The 18,661-nt window shown below is 51.5% G+C and overlaps 1 protein-coding gene across 7 annotated transcripts in view; it reads right to left on the bottom strand.

Moving 5' to 3' along the window:
* LONRF3 (LON peptidase N-terminal domain and ring finger 3) overlaps window positions 1–17,982 on the bottom strand; it is a 40,155-nt gene extending 22,173 nt beyond the window's left edge. The window contains exons 1-6 of one of the 7 annotated variants that reach the window (XM_025431289.3): window positions 16,897–17,982; window positions 14,064–14,182; window positions 10,306–10,428; window positions 6,271–6,426; window positions 3,906–4,164; window positions 3,051–3,144 (exon numbers count right to left, since the gene is read on the bottom strand). In XM_025431289.3, the coding sequence (XP_025287074.1) occupies window positions 3,051–3,144; window positions 3,906–4,164; window positions 6,271–6,426; window positions 10,306–10,428; window positions 14,064–14,182; window positions 16,897–17,785 (1,640 nt within the window). In that variant the 5' untranslated portion in view covers window positions 17,786–17,982. The remainder of the gene's footprint in view (window positions 1–3,050; window positions 3,145–3,905; window positions 4,165–6,270; window positions 6,427–10,305; window positions 10,429–14,063; window positions 14,183–16,896) is intronic. The other 6 variants (XM_025431288.3, XM_025431286.3, XM_025431291.3 and 3 more) reach the window with 6 other exon arrangements.
* Window positions 17,983–18,661: the final 679 nt, after the last annotated feature.

Here is an 18,661-nt window from a genome sequence, read left to right as displayed (position 1 = left end):
AGAAAAAGAGAGAGGGAAGGAAGGAAGGAGAGAGACAGTGTGAGGGGGAACCTCCTTAATACCCAGCTATCTGAGTAGCTAAAACTAGGTTAAATACAACAAAGTTTCATTTCAATTGACAAGGAGGTCACTGGGCCATAAGGTAAGTGGTTAAAATATCAAACATTCTTGTTCCACATCTCAAAATATCCTGTCACCCCAAAGGTGGTGTTCCACAACAGCTCCAGAGGTGGTCCCCAGTGTCAAGAGTATCCAGCTGGTAAATCTCAAGGGAAGGTTTCCAGTCACAAAAGATTGAGGGGCAGAGTTCCAAAGGATTAGAATTACGGAGCAACTTCCCTCAACAGAGCTCTCCCAATCCAGCCAGGGGGACTTGGAGATTGGAGTGTCTCATTAATGCATGCTCCAGTTCTTGTCCCATTCTCTTTTCCTATCCTTTTCCCTGCAAAACATACAAGTTGCTCCTGAGTTTCTCTCTAGAGTCAGATGGATTTCATACTCCAACTTGTCTTCTACCAGTGCAGCACCACAGGATTAGAGTTCATTCTAGAAACTTGTACAGGAGGTACAAATGTCTAGTTTCATGACCCAGCAGATGGTTTGAAAATATCTCAACCCTTAAACACCCTCTCCCCAAAAGACACATGAAGGTCATAATAGAACCTGACAATAATCCTAATGACAATAAAAAGGGGGGGAGTACTAGAGAGGTGGATACAGGAACTTTGTCAAGACTGTGTTCAAACTAAAGCATGTATATGAAATAGTCTCTTTCAACAGCTGATTTCTGCATTACAGACAAACCCTGTTGGAAGGGGAATTACATTCCTCTGATCAAGGTCTACAGTTTTAAGAGCCTTGAGGTCAGAAATGTTCTCTGGACTTGGCGTGTTCCTTTGCTCCCTAAAGCAGCTAGAGTCCCCCTATCACCTACCAGCCTATACAACAGTTACCCCAGACAAAGATGGGCTTTTGTTTTGAAGTCTCACTTAGAACAGAGGGGCAGGATAAGGGAAATAATGGCTTTTAAACTCAGGGTGAATAAACCAGAAGGGGGTCTTATCCTCTTGGTGTTTATTTCTTGGAGCAAATTTCTAACCCTTCTCTGAAGCCCCCTGTTGAGATCAGGGACAAACAAGATGAAAGGGAGAAATCAGAGGAAACAGAACAAAAGAACTTCAACCCAGGATTCTGAGCCCTCAGTGAAAACACAAACAGGATGAGTCTGTGTGTTTGATTTTGTGTTGGCTGGATGTTGGGAGTAGTGTTAAGGAGGATACATCCAGCAAAGACTTGGGCTTTCTGAACAAGCTAAACCAAGTATGGCAAAGTCTGACACCTGAAAGACTGTGGCTCACATTGCAGGCTTAGAGGCATGATGGTGGAGGCCCATTTCTCTGCTGCGAAGCAGAGTTTCTCTGCCTCTTACCTTGGCTCCACCATGACCCACCTGCTGCTTTGTTGTGAGGGGTCAAAGGTACCTGGTTATATAGTCCACCCCACTCTCACTCACTCCACCTAAAATTCCTGATTGTATCTGGAAGGCTTTCTTTGGGTGCTACTGCATTCCGTCTGTCGAACTGTTCGTTTTCAGGTCTGCCTGGGCTCAGCAGCCAATCTGACAACTCAATTTCTTTTTAAGAGAAAGAAAAAGTACATGTCCAGGTAATGGCCACCTTACTCATTTTTATGTGGACAAGAAAAGTCCTTCCAAATACAAATGCATGTGATTGATATGGAAGGCATACGTGCTTGCAAAGGGCAAGAAAACATCTCAGGATTCTTGGGAAGCTGGATCCCAGTGTGTGGTAGATCAAAAGATTTTTCTTGACATCTCTTGGGCCAACCATCTCTACTTTTATGCAAATACCTCAGTCTTTTTTTAATGCTATCTTGGAAAAAAAAAGACACTTTTGAGACTCTACTGCAATCTGTGGACCTTGTTCTGGAAACACACACACACACACACACACACACACATTTTTACATAAAACTTCAGGGAATTCACAGGTCTATTAGAATCCATACACAGAACTTCCTTCAGCATCCGTGGGCCTAAAGTTAAAGAATCTCTGGCTTAGAAAAAGTTAATATTTATGGAGTATTTACTATATGTCAGGCACTATTCTAAGTGTTTTAAATAGATTCTCTCAATTAATCATAACAACCTCATAGGATAGGTACTATTCTTCTCCATTTTACTGACAAGAAAACAGTGGCAGAGAAAATCACTTGCTCTAGGTCAAACAGCCAGTAAGTGGCAGAGCCAGGGTTCAAGCCCAGGCCATCTGGCTTTGGAGCAACTCTTCTTAGCCACAAAGTCACAGCTGTGAAATGAAACAAATGAAAGTAATTTTTTTCACACAGCCCCAAAAAAGTCCACCAGCTTCTTTTTCTGAGGGCATGGGCAGGTGTGTGGATAATTTGCTTCCCCACTGGGTAGAGAAGGGATGCCTGGTCAAGTAGTACACGGCTACTACTAATATTGTTCAAAATGAAAAATCAGTCCTCTACTTGGCTTCCAAAGAATAGGCCTTTGGCATTCACAAGAGCCCTTGAGGTTTGAGATCTTGATCCAGTAGTTGAGATTAGTTCCAGGGTCATGAACTCAAATACCTACAAGGTACTAGGAAAGTAATGCAAATATGAGATACAGGCTGGTGTAAGGCAGTCCGGAGAGAGGGGAATCATGGCCAACTGGAGATTATATGTCCTATCTCCGAACATTCACATCTAACAACAACCAAAAAAAAAAAAAAATCTCAGGAAGGCCCAATTAAAGACATTCAGGATGTAGCCATCAGTCTATGACTTCTAAGCAGACCATTTTCTTCCCACTTTTTAGGTATTTCCAAGTCAGGAGTGCAGGTAATATAATCTGTAAACAAAGGAAACAAGCTAGCCCGTGTGACAAACAACAGAGTGATTTTCATTCTGTTAGAACTGTGCATTTCTGTGCTAACCAACTGAACAAGAGGTTACTGGCCGAAAGGCCAAGACTCCCCAGAAGAAGAAGCCTCAGGCAAGAAGTGATAGTACCCATCACATACCTCATGCATAGGGCGCATTCAAGGTCAGACGCGTCAACAAACAATGGCAGTGGAACACTGACAGCAGCTCTGGCCTCCTGGTCAGCAGGAGGATCTGTGATTGAGAAAGCAGTAAATCAGAGATGGACCAACCTTACTTTCACAGACAACACTTCTGAGGCAAAAGAACCGCATTCATTTTTCAGCTTGCCGCTCTCACCCTGCCTCCCAGAGAGTAGATTCAATGGCCACTGGGAATGGGATCCCCTGAAGAAGGCTTCAGGAGGTTTCTAGGAGCCCCACAGGAAGAGAAATGCGAGCAGGGAATGTCTAAGAGCCCTGGGGACTTGACTCCAATGCAACAGGCATCTCACTCAACAGCAGCAGGAGCAGCTGCCATTCCATGGACCAAGCCAGCCCTGCAAGGCTGGTACCGAATCCTGGCACTGCCAACCTGTCCTGGAAAGAAGTGAGGCTGCCGCTGCCACTTCTGATGTCTACCTCTGGGCACCCCGCTGGGAAGGAGGAGGGCGAGGCCTGATCGTATCTCCCTGCTCCCCCATTCCTGAGATGGAGATGAGAATAGGGACAGGTGGGCCTGAAAAGAGGTAATACCATTAAGGGCATGAGATGCCATTACTTGATACGGGGCCTGACCTCATGACTTGACTTTTCCTTATTATCAATGAGCCCTGGCAGTATGCTAGGAACTGTGCATGCTCTCACAGAGGCCTCATAGTGCCCTGAGGTGGCACAGCTGAGTGCCAGAGCTAGGTGGCACACCCAGAGCCCTCCAATGGAGGCTCAGTAACCCGCATACGCTGGTGAGCCCCGGCACCTCATCCAAGCCCCTTTCTCTCTGGGTAGAGTCAGTACCTGGCTTTGAGGCTTTAGTGGGCACCTCTGGATCTTGGGTTCCAGTCTGACAATGCTTCCTTTTCTTTTCTTGGCATTTGCCAGCCTTGGCAGAGGTAGCTTCTGCAGAGGCAGCGTCCCCCTTCTCCTCTCCTGCCTGGCCTTCCTGGTCGCCTTGCTGCCCCTCCCCCTCTACTTTAACTGGGTTTGCCAGGCTGCCGCAGTCTCCCCCTGCCGCTGCTTCCTCCTGACTAGAACAGTGTGGGAGCTCCGGATTTTCCTGGACGAAGAAAGAGCCAAATATTAGTATCACCTCAGGACCAGCATTGTCCTCTGACACTGCTACCCACCGGGGACAGAGAGAAAACCGCATAGCCCTGATCACTGAGTGGACACACAGCTTAACTGGGGTGTGTGTGTGTGGTGATAAGACATATCTCCTACTTCTGGCCACAGGGTATCTGCAACGAAGACATGCTAGGCTTGGGTGAAACAGAGGAACTTCCCTAGGCAAGGAAAGAAAGGCATGTAGGGGACAGACACCCTGGGCTATGGTGAAGGGGACAGATGTAGAGTGTGGCACCCATCCCTCTCCTAGCCAAATCTTTCCCCAGTTACCACCTGAGGGAAACCAAGGCATGCAGTGAGAGTAGATCCTATCACTCAATCCTTCTGGCAGCTTTCACTGCCATTCCAGGCCATCTGCCCCACCCCCAGCTCCAAAAGGACTTTTGCTAAGGCTTTGGCACAGGTTTGTTCACAGGCCTGTGGAGTTACCTCAGGTTCTAGAGCTCCGTGTTATACTAGTCAAAAGCACTAGGGACAAGCTACTCTTTTGACTAGATTTTGGGTGAAAAGTCTGAAAAAGATACAAGTCGTTTGGGAAAACGATCAATTATCTCTAGCCTTTTCAAGACTTTTTGTCCAGGAGAGGGTATTTGACAATGGATCTGGAAATAAATCCAATGACAGAGTGTTTGTGCAGATTTACCTGGAGAACCCTGAACTGTACTCTAAATTCATAGTCCACGGATCCACATGCTCATGTTGTTTTCTTGCCCTCCAACCCCTAGCCACCCCCGCCCCCCAAATGGTAGATAGATGGAAAATAGTGTATAGTCAGGAGAGAACAGTGAGGTAAGGAGAAGAAGGATGTAGTTTTTCACAGTATCTAACCTGGGGAGTTCAGGGGTTTTGCAGCACCCCAGCAGGGCTGCACCCTCAACTTTCCATGAGCCCCAGGCATTGTCCACATGAGAGTACACTGCTTCACAAAGCAAAGTTGGTGTAGCAGCCCAATCCCTCACTCCCCAGCTGGCTCACCCTGGAAAGCCAAGGGTGCTATTTTCCCTCATTTCTGATTGAGCTGCAATGAGAAGTCACTCCAGGCACTTCTTCAGTTCACTATTAATGCTCTCAATCATGTACTAATTATTTCAAACATTACTGAAATGCACTAAGGGTCTCTGACTTCAGAAGATCTGCCTCCACTCCCACCCCCACCCCCGCCTTTAAATCAGGCACACCTGCATTTTATCACTTCTCAGGAGCAGGGAGAGAAGCAGGGAAAAAGTAAGTTTCCTGCCTATTAGAGAACCCAAGAAGCCATGGAGATCACAGGGCTTCCATACAGGAGAAGAACACATGGCACGAATGGAAGGTAGACTGTTGCTTCAAGGTGCCTCGGTTTTCAGTGCTAAATCCTGCCTTCACGTCTGGACTTCTGAGCCCCAGCTTCTGCCCACTTGCCCTGTTCTGGGAAAGCCAGAGCCTGGAGCCAATCTCTCCATGGTTCCCTATTCCCCTGTCTTCAAAAATGGGCATAAATGTCCATCCTTCCTTCCAAGGACTTAATTCTTCCCCAATTGCTTCCCTCTTCCTGGCTACAAATATGTACTGGAAGTCTACTGATGTGTAAGACACAGTGAGGGAATATAAAATTACTTCCACTTGGGGATCAAATGGAGTTGTCTCTGCACAAAGAACTCAGCTGGTGCTCAAAGACCAGCAGCTTGAACAAACAAAAAAAGCAGGAAAGGAGGGGTTGTTAGGCCTCTTCCCAGGCTCCGCCCCTAAGCTGATAAAGCCACCCAGACTGAATGGTTCCAGGGGAAGCAGGCCAACTCCTTTTTACTTCTATCAAATCTCTCTCAGCTGGATCTGACCAAGAACTGAAAAATGAAGGTAATGAAACCAAAAACCCCCAGGACCATGTCTGAAATCCAGTTTTATCTGTAAGAAAGAACCTTCTAGCAAAGAACACAACCACTAGTGGCTCCATTTCTTCCTTCTCAGGAACCGAAGGAGAGGTAGGGCTCACTCCCACGTTTGCCCACACAACAGCCAAACGAAGCATCGCGAGCGAGCTGGGCGAGTTGAGTTTTACCTGTGACAACTTTGGTAGATTATGACTGGTGCCTTCAGTAGCCATTGATTCTACGTGTTCCTTTAATCTAGGGTGAGGTGCCAACAACTTCAGGATATCGGGAAAATGTTCCTGAGAATCCCCCGGGACTGATGGTGAAAAGAAACTAAGGAGAAGCTGTGACATAAAACAGAAGACTTCACTACTTAAGTTTCTACAGGTGCTTGGGTGATGGGGGGGGAGGGGAGGGAAGGGGCAGGGGACATGAATTGCAGGGTGAAACTCCAGGGAGGCAGCCTGGAACCAGAGACCCCAACATACCAGGGCGGGGGGGCTCCATTCAGCATATGTCAGAGGTACCTGGGGAGCTTATGAACATTCCAGGTTCCAAGTTCCCACGCCTGGCTCCCCCAGGTCTGAAGCGTGGCCCCAGAATCTGGATTTCAAAAAGGCACCACAGATGCCTCCGTCACCCTAGCCAAAGTTAAGAACCATCACTCCCACACTACCATTCCATAGAAATATCTGCAGTGGGAATTCAAGACCTATCTAGGAGAAAAGAGACAGGGAGATAAAGGTAGGAGACGAACCCCATCGGGGGACCTGCAATCACATCTATACACTCCCACAGGTAGAACGTTCACACGTCTTCTAGGTTCTTCCATGTCTTTCCCCTGCCAGCCCAGTTTGCTCATTCCTCCCTGGATTATCCTCCTTGGACCTTTAATCCCTTCCACAGTGAAGTGGTGGGAATAGCAGAACCCAGCCTCTCCTTCCTCATTCTGGCCTTCACTGTGCCAAGACTGTTGGGTAACTTCAAGGACTGGAGGCAGGCAGGTTCCAGTCTGGGACCAGTTTCCCTTGTGGCCGGAGAAGGTGGGGGGTGGGCGAGGGGGCAGCTAAAGACCCAGAGGCGCCAGAAAGGCCTGGGAGTCAAGGATGAGTGCAGGCTTCCCCATGAGCTTGCTTCAATTCTCCCCTGTGCCAGCATGGGTTGCAGACAGACATGTGTACATACTGCATGTAACATGACACACAAGCAGCTAGCTTGGCTTCTCACACATGTTGAAGTGTTTACCACTGGGCAGCTACTGCAGTACCTGGAGACCCACTAAAAGATGCTCCACACCCTTGCTCATTATTAACTGATCAAGGGGGTCTGACAGAAACTCTGACCATACTCTGTCCAGTTTGATTTGTTCCCTTGCTGGCCCCTAGAAGTGCCTTCACAAGATTCCTTCAGATGTCAGCACTTTCCATGTAGCCAAAGCCCACTCAGTCTCCAAGGCTAGCTCCAGGGCTATACCTCCAGCCTCCCTGATCTCACTCGTCCGATCATGCTCTCTCCCGCACCATAATGGAGTGCCTCATATTACATGGTCTTGCCTTGGTCTGAAATTGTGCCACACATGGAAGTCTTTCTCTCTAACCAGAGGGCCAGCTTTTGGATGCACAGGACAGATGTCCAATACATACTTTCACCCCGGGTGGAAGTGAATTAGGACACTTCTTCATCCTGGGGCCCAGGCAGAGGCTGAGCATTCAAGCCCAAAGCCCTGAGACAGATCACTGTCTCCTTCCAGCTCTGGGAAACCCATTTTCCAGGTCTAAGGTGGTAAAGGAGCAAGATGTGGAGGTACTCGCACCACCCAGGGCCATAAATGCCAGCTTTCAGAGGCCCCTCCTCCCCAGGAACCAAAGTTGGCCTTCAGGAAAGCCCTTCTGAGTGGCCCAACAGTACCAACCCACTTCTGAAGCAGTCTCCCTGGAGCTCTCCCCCAAAGGGCATGGTGCTTGCTTGTCAGGATGAACACCGGGTGATGTATGCAACTGTTGAATCACTATGCTGTACACCTGAAACTAATATGACAGTGTATGTTAACTAACTGGATCGAAGTAAAAACTTTGGAAAAGAGAGCATGGTGCTCTTCAGTGGCAGCCACATAGCATCCCAAGGTACAGGGTTAAAAGGGCAGAGCAAGGACAGGGGTGGGAAGGGAGGCAGAGGGGAGAAATCGAAGGAAACAAGGCAGAAATGGCAACAGCACTTCACTTCTTACCTTTACTACCTAAGACCTCATTCTAGACCTTCCCAATGACTTTGGAAAACAAAAGTTGGGGTCAATACAAATGTTAAAAAGAAACCCAGGCCTGGGAGTGTCTAAGGTAGCTAATTACTGCCAAGTGAACCTGAAACATCTTTGTCAAATCTTCTGCCCTGAAACTGGAAAGGTACAGTAAATAAGAACTGCTGAGGGCCCTCATCACAGTCAGTGGAAATTCGCTTCTAAATTCTTGGCTCCGCTTCTGAACTCTGGGACACTCATTATGGGCAAATGCTCCCTTTTGTATCGTCTGGCATTTATAGTGCCTTGTGTAACACAGGCAGCATTGGAAGGTCCTTGAGGACTGAGACTGTGGCTTATGCCTCTTTGCGTCTCCAGAGCTTAGCACAGCGCCTTGCCCTGTAATGTTGCCCCAGAGAGAGGTCAACCCAGCTGACGACACTACAGCCTCTCAGGCCAAGTAGGAAATGGACGAATGGAGTAAAGAAACCCCTCGCCCCTGGATCTGACACTTGCCTCTGTTGGCTTTTGCACACTCTTTCCCCAAAGTCAAGATTCTTCTAACTAACCTTTGTCCATCCCCCACCCCCAGAACTGGATGGTCCCATGGCTATTCTACACCACACCCTAGCAGTGACGCCAAACTCCCTGGCATGTCCTCCTGGGATAGAAGAATGGAGGAATGGCTAAGAAGACAGACTCTGGAAGCAGATGGAGTTGGGTTTGTATGCCCTTTCATCAATCACCAGCTGCATGACCTTGGGAAAGTCACCAAGTCTTGGCTTCCTCATTTGTCTCATCTGTAACATGGGGATAAATAACATCACCTATCCTCATAGGGATGTTGCGGGGATTAAATTATATCCTCCACAGAAAGCCCTAGCACAGTGTCTGGTGCACTGGAAATGCTCGATAAATGTTAGCTGTTATTATTATTATTCACACTATAGACTACATTTAAGATTCGGGGAAGGGTCCACAGCCTGGAATGATTCTCTGTCACCAGTACTCCTCTCAAGAACACCTTGCCCACTTTCCCAAACCAGGTCAAAACAACTCTCTAGAGAAGAAATATGTGTGAGGCACAACCTCCAGAGCTCAGCTTCCCCTAGTTCATTGGTTCTGCTAAAGATTCCTTTCTGGAGCTTTCAGAAACCAAGCTCCCTTTCTTCATCCATGGCTCTGCCAAACCTCACTGGGAGAGAGGCACTTGAGACAGGTGGTGAGTAGGGGGAGGGGCACAAGGAGGGCAGAGGCTACCACTGATTGTCAGCATCCAACTTCCAGGCCAATTAGCTACATACCATGGAAGCACACTGCAGACCAGTAAACAATGCAGACCAGGAACTGAGGATGCTTGAGCCTTTACTAATGCTAACATTTCATGAATTAAAAGGCAAAACAAAATAATCACATTCTCCTGGGATGCAAGAGTTAGAATGACTACTTAGATTATATCGTAATGATCCCTGACTTACATTTGTGAGATAGTGTGTATTCTATTTCTAGCAAAGGCTGAAGGCTGGAGTTCTGCATATAGCAGGGGAGATGGTGACCAACATTCCTGATGAGAAGCTGCCTGCCCTGTGTGGCTGGTGAAGCTGTGACTCAGCCAAAGCAAAGTTCTACAACTGCAGGCAGTCCCACACCCCTGACCTCTCAACAGCCAGATTCTCTTCAGTGAGACTCCATCCCCATGTTAACTTGTTTGGTTTGCTTTGGTTTGGTTTTCCTACTCACAACCCAGACTCTGGATCTAAAAAGCAAGAATATTCCTCAGAAGCTCCTCCAAAAATGCAGGAACTGCTCAATCCGATTGCGTATGCCAAGAGGCAATTGGCTCTTGTGTCTCCTTCCTGCCCCTTAACCAAGGGGGCCACACACTCAGGGCTTAAATGTCAGGGAGGGCAGTTCCCTCACTCCCCTCCCTGGAGAAGACAGAGAAGTGGGAGTCCACTGGGCAGCTGGACCTGACGTCATCTCAACTCACCCTCTGGGCTTCAGATCTTGCTCTTTTGTTCTTTCCATCGAGGGACACACAATATAGAAACTCCCTTAGTGCTTCCTCCACCTTGCCTAAGGTGGCTAAGGCTTGTGCTTTTCTGAAGTGTGCCTGGAAGAAAACATTAGCATTCAATCCTGTCCTTATTCACCTATTGACTTATTGACACTAGCCAAACACTTAGCGAGTGTTCACTACCGTGTGAAGGGTTTTAGGACTACCTTATCTACGGCCCTATCATGTAGGCAAAATGTTCCAAAGCCCATTTTACAGAAGATAAAGCTGAGATCCAGAAAAGTGACTTGCCCAAAGTAACACAGCTGGTAAATTGTGGAATCAGGGGTTTAAGTCTGGGACTGATCAATACCAAAGTCCAAAAAAAAAAAAAAAAAAAACAAAACAAAAAACAAAAAACACCAAAGTCCAGGGATCCCTGGGTGGCGCAGCGGTTTAGCGCCTGCCTTTGGCCCAGGGCGCGATCCTGGAGACCCGGGATCGAATCCCACGTCGGGCTCCCGGTACATGGAGCCTGCTTCTCCCTCTGCCTGTGTCTCTGCCTCTCTCTCTCTCTGTGTGTGACTATCATAAATAAATAAAAAAATTAAAAAAAATACTAAAGTCCAATTTCCTAACCTCTGTGCCATACGACCTCCCCACTAACCCACTGTCATATTGGAGGCATTGCCAAATGTAGCAGGAATCCTCATTTAAGCACATATTAGCCAGCTTCCAGGACCCACACAGATAGGCCTTCCTACTAACTAGTCTGTCAAGTGGAGACCTAGTCCACATTACTGGCTGAGTGATCACCTATACTAGCTGATCATTTTTCAGAAGAGGCCCAAAGGAAGGGGCATGATCTCTCCAAGACCTCAAGGTAGTTAGTGGCAAAACTGGAACTAGAACTGTAGTCTAGGACCCCCAGAATGCTCTTCCCCACAAAACAGACTTCACTTTAGAGGGTTAGCCAGGGACTGAGGACTGGTTAGTGCTTTCCCTCCTGTGGACTCAGCTCACTTCTGTTCCCTTCCCACATCTCTAAAAAGTATAAAGAAGTTTTAGGAGCACCTGAGTGGCTCAGTTGGTTAAGCATCCAACTTTTGGATTCAGTTCAGGTCCTGATATCCTGGCTCATGAGATCTAGCCCCGCATCTGGCTCCCCAGTCAGTGGGAGTCTGCTTGGATATTCTCTCCCTTTGCTCCTTCCCCCACTCCCTCTCCCTCTCCCTCAAATAAATAGATAACTCTTCTTTTAAAAAGTATAAGGTTTTAGGCCTCCCTGGGGTCCCTGCTCAACTGTCCTGGCAGAGAAACTCTAGAGGTAGCAGAGGAGCATCCTGGGAAAGAGCGGGGAACAAAAAAAGAGGTAGGAAGAGGGCTACACTCTGTGCCTCAGGACAGGTGGTCGTTGCAACTTGGCTGGGAGGGTATTGCTCCTGAAGTCATCTAGGGTGCCCCTGGGGGCCTGCTCCCTACTCCCTTGCCTCCACGGCTGACCCTGAATCTAACTTAGAGAAGGAAATGATCCAGATTGCAGCTGCTGGGCACTCCCAGCTTCCCCTCCTAACATGCTTCTACAGGCCCTGGGGTGGTGCCCTCTGGCTCCGGCCTGGCTACAGGCGCTGACAGGGATCTGCCTTCTCAAGCAGTGGCCCCCACTCCAAACCTCTTGAGGTCCTCCCCTGTGCCCCTCAAGCTCCTCCTGGAACCTAATCTCAGCTGATACTTGGGTGCTGACAGCTTCCCTCATTGTTCCTTTCTGCAGCATTTACCAGGGCCCCCTGGAGAAAAGCTTGCATGACATTTCAGGGGGCTAGAAGGGATAAGTGTTGGAAGACTGGAGAGGACTCTAGGACCCCTCAATCATACCAAATAGCAACCCATGTACTCCACCTGATCAGGGCAGCCAGCCCACCCACCAAGAGTTGTACCACCTGCAGGATATGTTGAGTACCACTGCGCCTGGCTGGAGTGGCTGGAATAGGGCTGCAGGAGGTGCACTCCTCCCCTAAGGGGCATCCTGTCTCAACCCTCAAGACAGTACCATTCATTTTCTACACTGCTCTCCCACTTAGCCCAGCACTTTGGCCAAATGAAACTCCTGTTTACTACTTCCACCAACTCTGATTTCACTGGGAAGTCACTTTTCCCATTTCATCTGAAATGGTCCACTACTCAGCCCTGCTTCCCACTGTACTATGAAAGCTCCCACCCTTAGGCCCAAAGTTTATGGTGGGAGCAGAAGAAGGTGCAAGAGAAGTCCTCCTACCCCTAGGCAGCTTCCTCACCTGCACTGCTATAAAGCATGAAATGTTCTCACTGAAGCTCCTTTGGGTCAAGACTTTGGTGACTTTAGTAAACTATAAATCTGTTCCTTGGGAAGGAGAACATACAACTCTGCCATCGCCTGTGAAAACCTTCTCATCAAAGAACATAAGGGATTCAATCTGACACTAATGGCCCAGTATGCAGGTCCACAAATGCTTTATCTGAGGTTCCCAGTTCCAGAAACAGTCTGATAATCTGAAGTTTCATAAGCTTGGCATAAAAAGTCATTAGGTGGCAAAACCTAACCTACAATGATATGAAGTATGTTATAATCTTTATCTCACTTAGTATGAACCTTCACTTAACGTACTGCAGAAATATTAGTGTGTATGCCTATGGGATGCTGTCCAGAACTCACTGAGGTTATCACCTAGTATATGGTCTTTCTGAAATCAGAAACATTCTGGACTCTGAACACTTCTGGCCCCATGGGATGCAGATAAGGGATCACAGATCTGGACATAGGTAAGGTGGATTTCCGAGGTGGCATCCTGGGGATTATGTAGAGAGAGCACTGCACTAAGGCCCAGCAAATGGTAGAGCTCCCAGAATGACCTCTTGGTCATGCTCACATGTGACCCTCACATCACACCCTTAGGAAGCAACTGGGGTGGACAGCGATAGCTGTGCTTTGCAAATGAGAACACTTGGGGTCCAGAGAGTGAAGTAACTTCCCCGTGGTCACTTAGCTTGCAAGTAGTAGAGCCCAGGCTCAAACTTCATCTCCTAAACAAAATATTGACATGTGGCTAAGGTCCAGTCCTGAGGCCAGAGATGCAGCAAGTGACACTTCGCATCCTAGCATCCCAAGAGGTGCTTAGCCTTTCTCTGACCATCCCTTCATGTGACCTAGATGTTTGGGGATACCAGCAGGCTGAGTGTATTAAGGACTCAAAATAACACAACCAGCCAGTAATACTTTTTTTCACATTCTTCTTTCTACTGTCCCTGAGAATGATAGAACATATAATGCTATGTGCCAGGCATTGTTCTAGGCATTTTACATATATTAGTTCGTGTAATCCTCACAATGAACCCTGTTAAGTAGGTGCTTTGAATATCCCCCCATTTTATAGATGATGACATGAGGCACAGAGAGGTTAAGTAACTTGCCTGGGACCACACAGCTGGTAGAAGTAGCAGAGCTGGGGTGGTCTGACTGCTAAGTCCATGTTCTGAAAAGTCATAAAGCCTAAGCTGTTCTGCAGGTCATCAGGTAAAGAAGTAAATTGGGCAAGAATCCAGTTCTTTGCAGACCCCTGAGTCACCCTTTGCCAAGGGACCCCCAGCTCCTTTACAAAGCCTTTTCCCTGCTTTGCTGGAGCCCTAGTGCCCCAAGCCCCCAGGGAGGTAGGACTTCCTGCCAATTCCCATCTATAGTACAACCAACCCATTGCCATCCCTCTCATCCCACTCACCTTAAAACCCATTGGGCGGAGCTTACATGCTATTTCTGCATCATGCAGTGCGTCCTCATGAGACTCCAAGGTGAAATATATTTGAGACCGGTTGCTATAAAGTAGATGGTCATTTGGAGCTGCCAGAATGAGGAGGGAAAAAACAGCTCTCATTAGTGGTCCCAGCACAAACACATAATAAGTCCTGTATGAGGACAGATCTTGAGCAAATGGCACGTTATCTAGGATTTTTCTACTGGGGATCCAAAGGGTTAGCCTCGATTTCCAGCCCTGATATTGCCCTGCCTGCCACACCCCCCAACCACTCTGGGTCTGAGCTTCCCCAACTATAAAGAACTAATTTTTAAAGTTTATTTTTATTTATGTATTTATTTTATTAGAGAGAGAGAGAGAGAGAGAGAGAGAGAGAGAGAGAGAGAGAGATAAGGGGCAGAGGGAGAGAAAGAGAATCCCAAGCAGGCTCAATGCTCAGGGCTCCATCTTACAACCCTGAGATCATGACCTGAGCTGAAATCAGGAGTTGGGATGCTTAACCAACTGAGCCACCCAGGTGCTTCATAAAGAAATAATTTTTGCTCCTTTCTCAAGCAGATCCTTACAGGCCCTGTGGGGTCAGGGGTGCATTAGCAGCTCTGACATAGAAGAAACCCTGGCCCCCTACTTTGTGACTATGCATGGCTAACTGGCAGCCTGGCTTCTGAGTGAGTTATCACCCACGAAGAAACAGGCCAGGGACAAGAGAAAGGGAGATGGCCAGATGTGACCCCCATCATGTCCACCAGGAAGACAAGTCCAGGTTAGTCTTCTAGTGACATTGGCAACTCTCTGTCTACAGAGCCCAGTGCATATGAAGTTTCTCTGAATGCACTTGGAAGGTAATCACATTAGATGGCCAAACGTGAGTGAACCTAAACAAGGCTGCTGGGAAAAAAGTGAGCTTGGCTCTCACTAACACTATGAATCACTAGATGCCAGGGCTGGACAGGCATTTAGAGATCACCTGGCTCAACCAACCCATTCTTCAGATGAGGAAAATCAAGCCCAGGGAGCAGAAAGCATCCACTCCAAGTCATACAGCTAGCTGGTCAGACTTTGAAGCTTTTGAAGCTGGGGTGGGGGACATGTTCCTTTTTTTTTTAAGGTGTTCAGTACTTAGAATAATGAGACACTGGCCACCTTCCAGCACATAGATACTCGCCTCCTGGAGAGGCCCCTTACTTCTTAAAACGGTAAGGCCGTCACGATTTTGTCACCCTGACCGTTCATATTAACAAAGGTGAAGGGAGAACCCCCAGGGGGAAAGTGGTAGCAGCAACAAAGGAGGAGGAAGAGAGCGGGAAGGGGCTTTCCTGGTCCCTTTGGTTCTGCAGCACTCGCCTGCCCAGGTGCACCTGGCCATGTGCCTCGCCTGGGCACAGGACGTGCGTGGAGGGAGGGGTCTCCCTCTTCCTCGAGCGCCAGCCTTGCACAGCCAGCCTACGCTCCTCCCCTCCCCCCGCTACTTGTTGCAAATTCGGGGAGCGACTCCACACGTGGAGCCCCGAGCCCAGTCCCTCCTCCACCCGTCGGGAGTCGGTCGGGCTCAGGGTGCCCACGGATTCCAGAGTCCCAGCTGCCCGGCCCCGCCACCTAGGAGGCCCCGCCCGCTTCCAGCGCCAGACGCCGCGCCCCGCCGGCAGAGCTCTCGGCAGCTGGACCGAGCTGGGCATTACCGGCCCCGCGCCTCGGCAGCCACTTCCTGGGTCGGGACGCGGAGGATCGGCGGGAGCCTCTCCTCGAGGGAGCTTGGGCGCCCCGCTGCGGCCAGAGCCGCGGGGCTGCCCACGTTGCCCTTGAAGCTGCCAAGCCCACCCGCCCTCCGGCCCGCAGCGCGGCAGCGGGGGACCGAGGCGCCCCCCCCCCCCCACTGCCAGCCCACGGTCCCCGGGGATCCCTGAGCAGTTGCGCCGCGCGGGCGCCGGCCGGGCCTGCGGGGTAAGGGTTCGAGGAGAGGGCGCAGGCTGCGGGCGGGGCGGGGCGGGGGGGGGCGTCTATTTCAGCCGAGGACCGTGTGATAGGAAGCGGTGACAATGAGTCACAGGGCAGCGGGGCGCGAACGCTCCCCTCCCCCCGCACACGCTCGCGGGATGGTTTCTGAGGCGAGCGTGGCCCACTTCGGTTACCTCAGCCGTTACACAATCCCGCCCGCGCGGAGGAGGGGCCGCCCTGCCCCGGCCGCTCGCGGCCCTTATGCAACCAGTGCTCTCCTGACCTAATTCCACGCCGGACCCACCCCACCGGGAGCCGCGGCCCCGGAAGGGCCAACTCCCGCCGCCGCCGCGGCCCCGGGGCCGGGCGGGAGCGGGGGACGCCCGCGCGGACCGAACGTCGCGGGCCGGCGGGAACCCGGCGGCCCCCGCGCGAGCGTCTGAAGGGTGCGAAGTTCCTCCGCGGGCGGGGAAGGTGCAGGCAGGTGCAAGGAGCCGGGTGCGGGCAGGAAGAGGCCGAGGCGACCCACACAGGGACGGCGACCCCGCGCACGAAACGGGGACACAAAGATGCCAAAGGCCCGCGAAAAGAGACAGTGACCGAGACAGAAACCGGCTGGGAGACTCGGGATTATGGGCTATGAGGAGACACAGGAAAAGACGAAGAGCGACAGAGACAGGGACACAGAAAGGGCCATAAATTGGTAGCGACGGAGACCAAGTCAGAGACGGAACTCCAGACACCCCTCCCCCACTCCGGGACGTCCCCCCTCTCCCTCCACGGTCGCCCGTGTCCCCGTGGGCCCCAGCCCACCACCTCCCGAGTCCCCGTCGCGTTCTTTCCCGGCCGCGCCCGGTGGGCTCACCTAGGCGAACCGCCTCGTTGTACTTCAGCAACGCCGCCTCCACCTGGCGCTCTCGGTACAGCCGGTTGCCCTCGTGCCGGAGTTGCGACGCCCGTGCGGGGCCGGGGAACAACTTGCCCAGGAGGCCGCTGAGCACCACGTTGACCCGCAGCGGCGGCGGCGGCGGCGGCGGCGGCGGCGGCGGCTGCGGCTGCGGCGTTTCGGCGGCTTCCGCCTGCTGCCCGGCTCTCCGGACGCCGCGGGCCCTGCTGGCGGCCACCATCAATGCCGAGAGCTTAACCCCGCACAGAGCGCAGCGCCGGTCGGCTGCCCTCCCGCGTTCCAGGCACAGTTTACAGAAGGTGTGGCCGCACGACAAGGACACGGGGTCTGACAGAAATCCATTGCACTTCCGGCACTTGAAACCGTCCCACACTTCGGTGGCCTCGGCCGCGGCCGCTGTCACCCCTGCCTCCTCCGCCACCGCCTCACAGCTCGCCGCGCCGCTCCCGTCCGGGGGCGCCGGCGGCAGCGCCTCGCTTTCTGAGACTTTCTGGGCCAGGCAGCGCACCAGCTGTTCCAGCTGCTCGGCCACCAACTGCTGCCGCTCGGAGAGCTGTCTGTACACCTCAAGGGCTTCCTGGAGGCGCCCCCCAGACGCCAGGGCGTCAGCCTGCTGGAGCAGGACTTTGCTCTCGGGCGTCGAGGTCTCGGGAAGCTGCTCCTCCGGCCCCGGCTCCTGAGTGGCTGGAGGAGCGGGGCCTTTGGTAGCCGCCTCCGGCTGGGGGTCGGTATCTACGCGGGCCGCTGATGTCGCGGGCTCCGCCGGCTCCGGCTCCGCCAGTTCTAAGTTGTTGCCGCCGAGCTCGGCGGGCAAGCTCAACATCTGTCCAGTCTGAAGCGAATCCATGGCGAGAGGCAGGCGCACAGGGAAGAGGCGTCTAGGGCTAGAGACCTAGAACAGAGAGCGACGGCTGAAGGGACTCCGGGCTGCCACGGCCACAGCGTTGCCGCGTGCCGGTCCTTGCCGCGCCTCCGGGAGCTCCATGCCGGCCGCCCCGCGCCGCCGCTAATAACTGTCTTGTCTCAGCAAAGTGTTATATAAGACAGTACCACGTGACGCGCCGCCACGCCGCTCATTGGCCGGCGGCAGGGAAATTGTTACAAAACCAGACAGTTTTGTAACAGTGTTGCGCTTGCTTCTCTTGGCTCCGCTTTTCTTGGCTTCTTTTGGAGGTTGTTTGTGTGTTTACTCTCCCCCTTATCCCCCCCTCGCAATGTGGTTCCTTTTCTGAGGAGAGGCGGGGGAAGAAAACCCAAAGTTTTCTCTCAGGCTTCTCCGTCACCCGACCGTACCGGATCCCACCCTCAGACCCGCCGGCAAACAGGTCCCCTCAGCCAGCCGCTCGCTAGCGGCCCTTCCCCCAACCCGTCCCCAGAGACGCCGAGATCTCGCGCGCAGCCCACCTGGTCTCTGAGAGGCAGAAGGCTTGCCCTCCTAGGGGCTACGGCTGACGTCTGCGAAGGGAAGCGTGTTGGGACGGTCCCCCGGGAAGCCCACAACGCCCCCCCTCTCGTTCCTGCCCTGGGAACCCCGTCCCGGCTGCTCACATTAGGGGTCCCTAATCGCCTTCCCCGAGGGCCGCCCCCCCCCAAAGGTAGTGAGTGTAGTCGTCCGAGGGTGCTTGCTCTTCTGCACTGGGAGCCACCCGGAGCAGGGAGGGCCCGGCGGGCGCAGAAGTTGGGTGGCGCTCGCCGAGCGGTGAGGGACGCGTCAGGAAGATGC

This window comes from Canis lupus, chromosome X (genome assembly GCF_003254725.2).
Source record: "Canis lupus dingo isolate Sandy chromosome X, ASM325472v2, whole genome shotgun sequence".
NCBI classification, from domain to species: Eukaryota; Metazoa; Chordata; class Mammalia; order Carnivora; family Canidae; genus Canis; species Canis lupus.
Note: the sequence above shows the minus strand (reverse complement) of the source record. Positions and strands in the feature narration are given on the sequence as shown.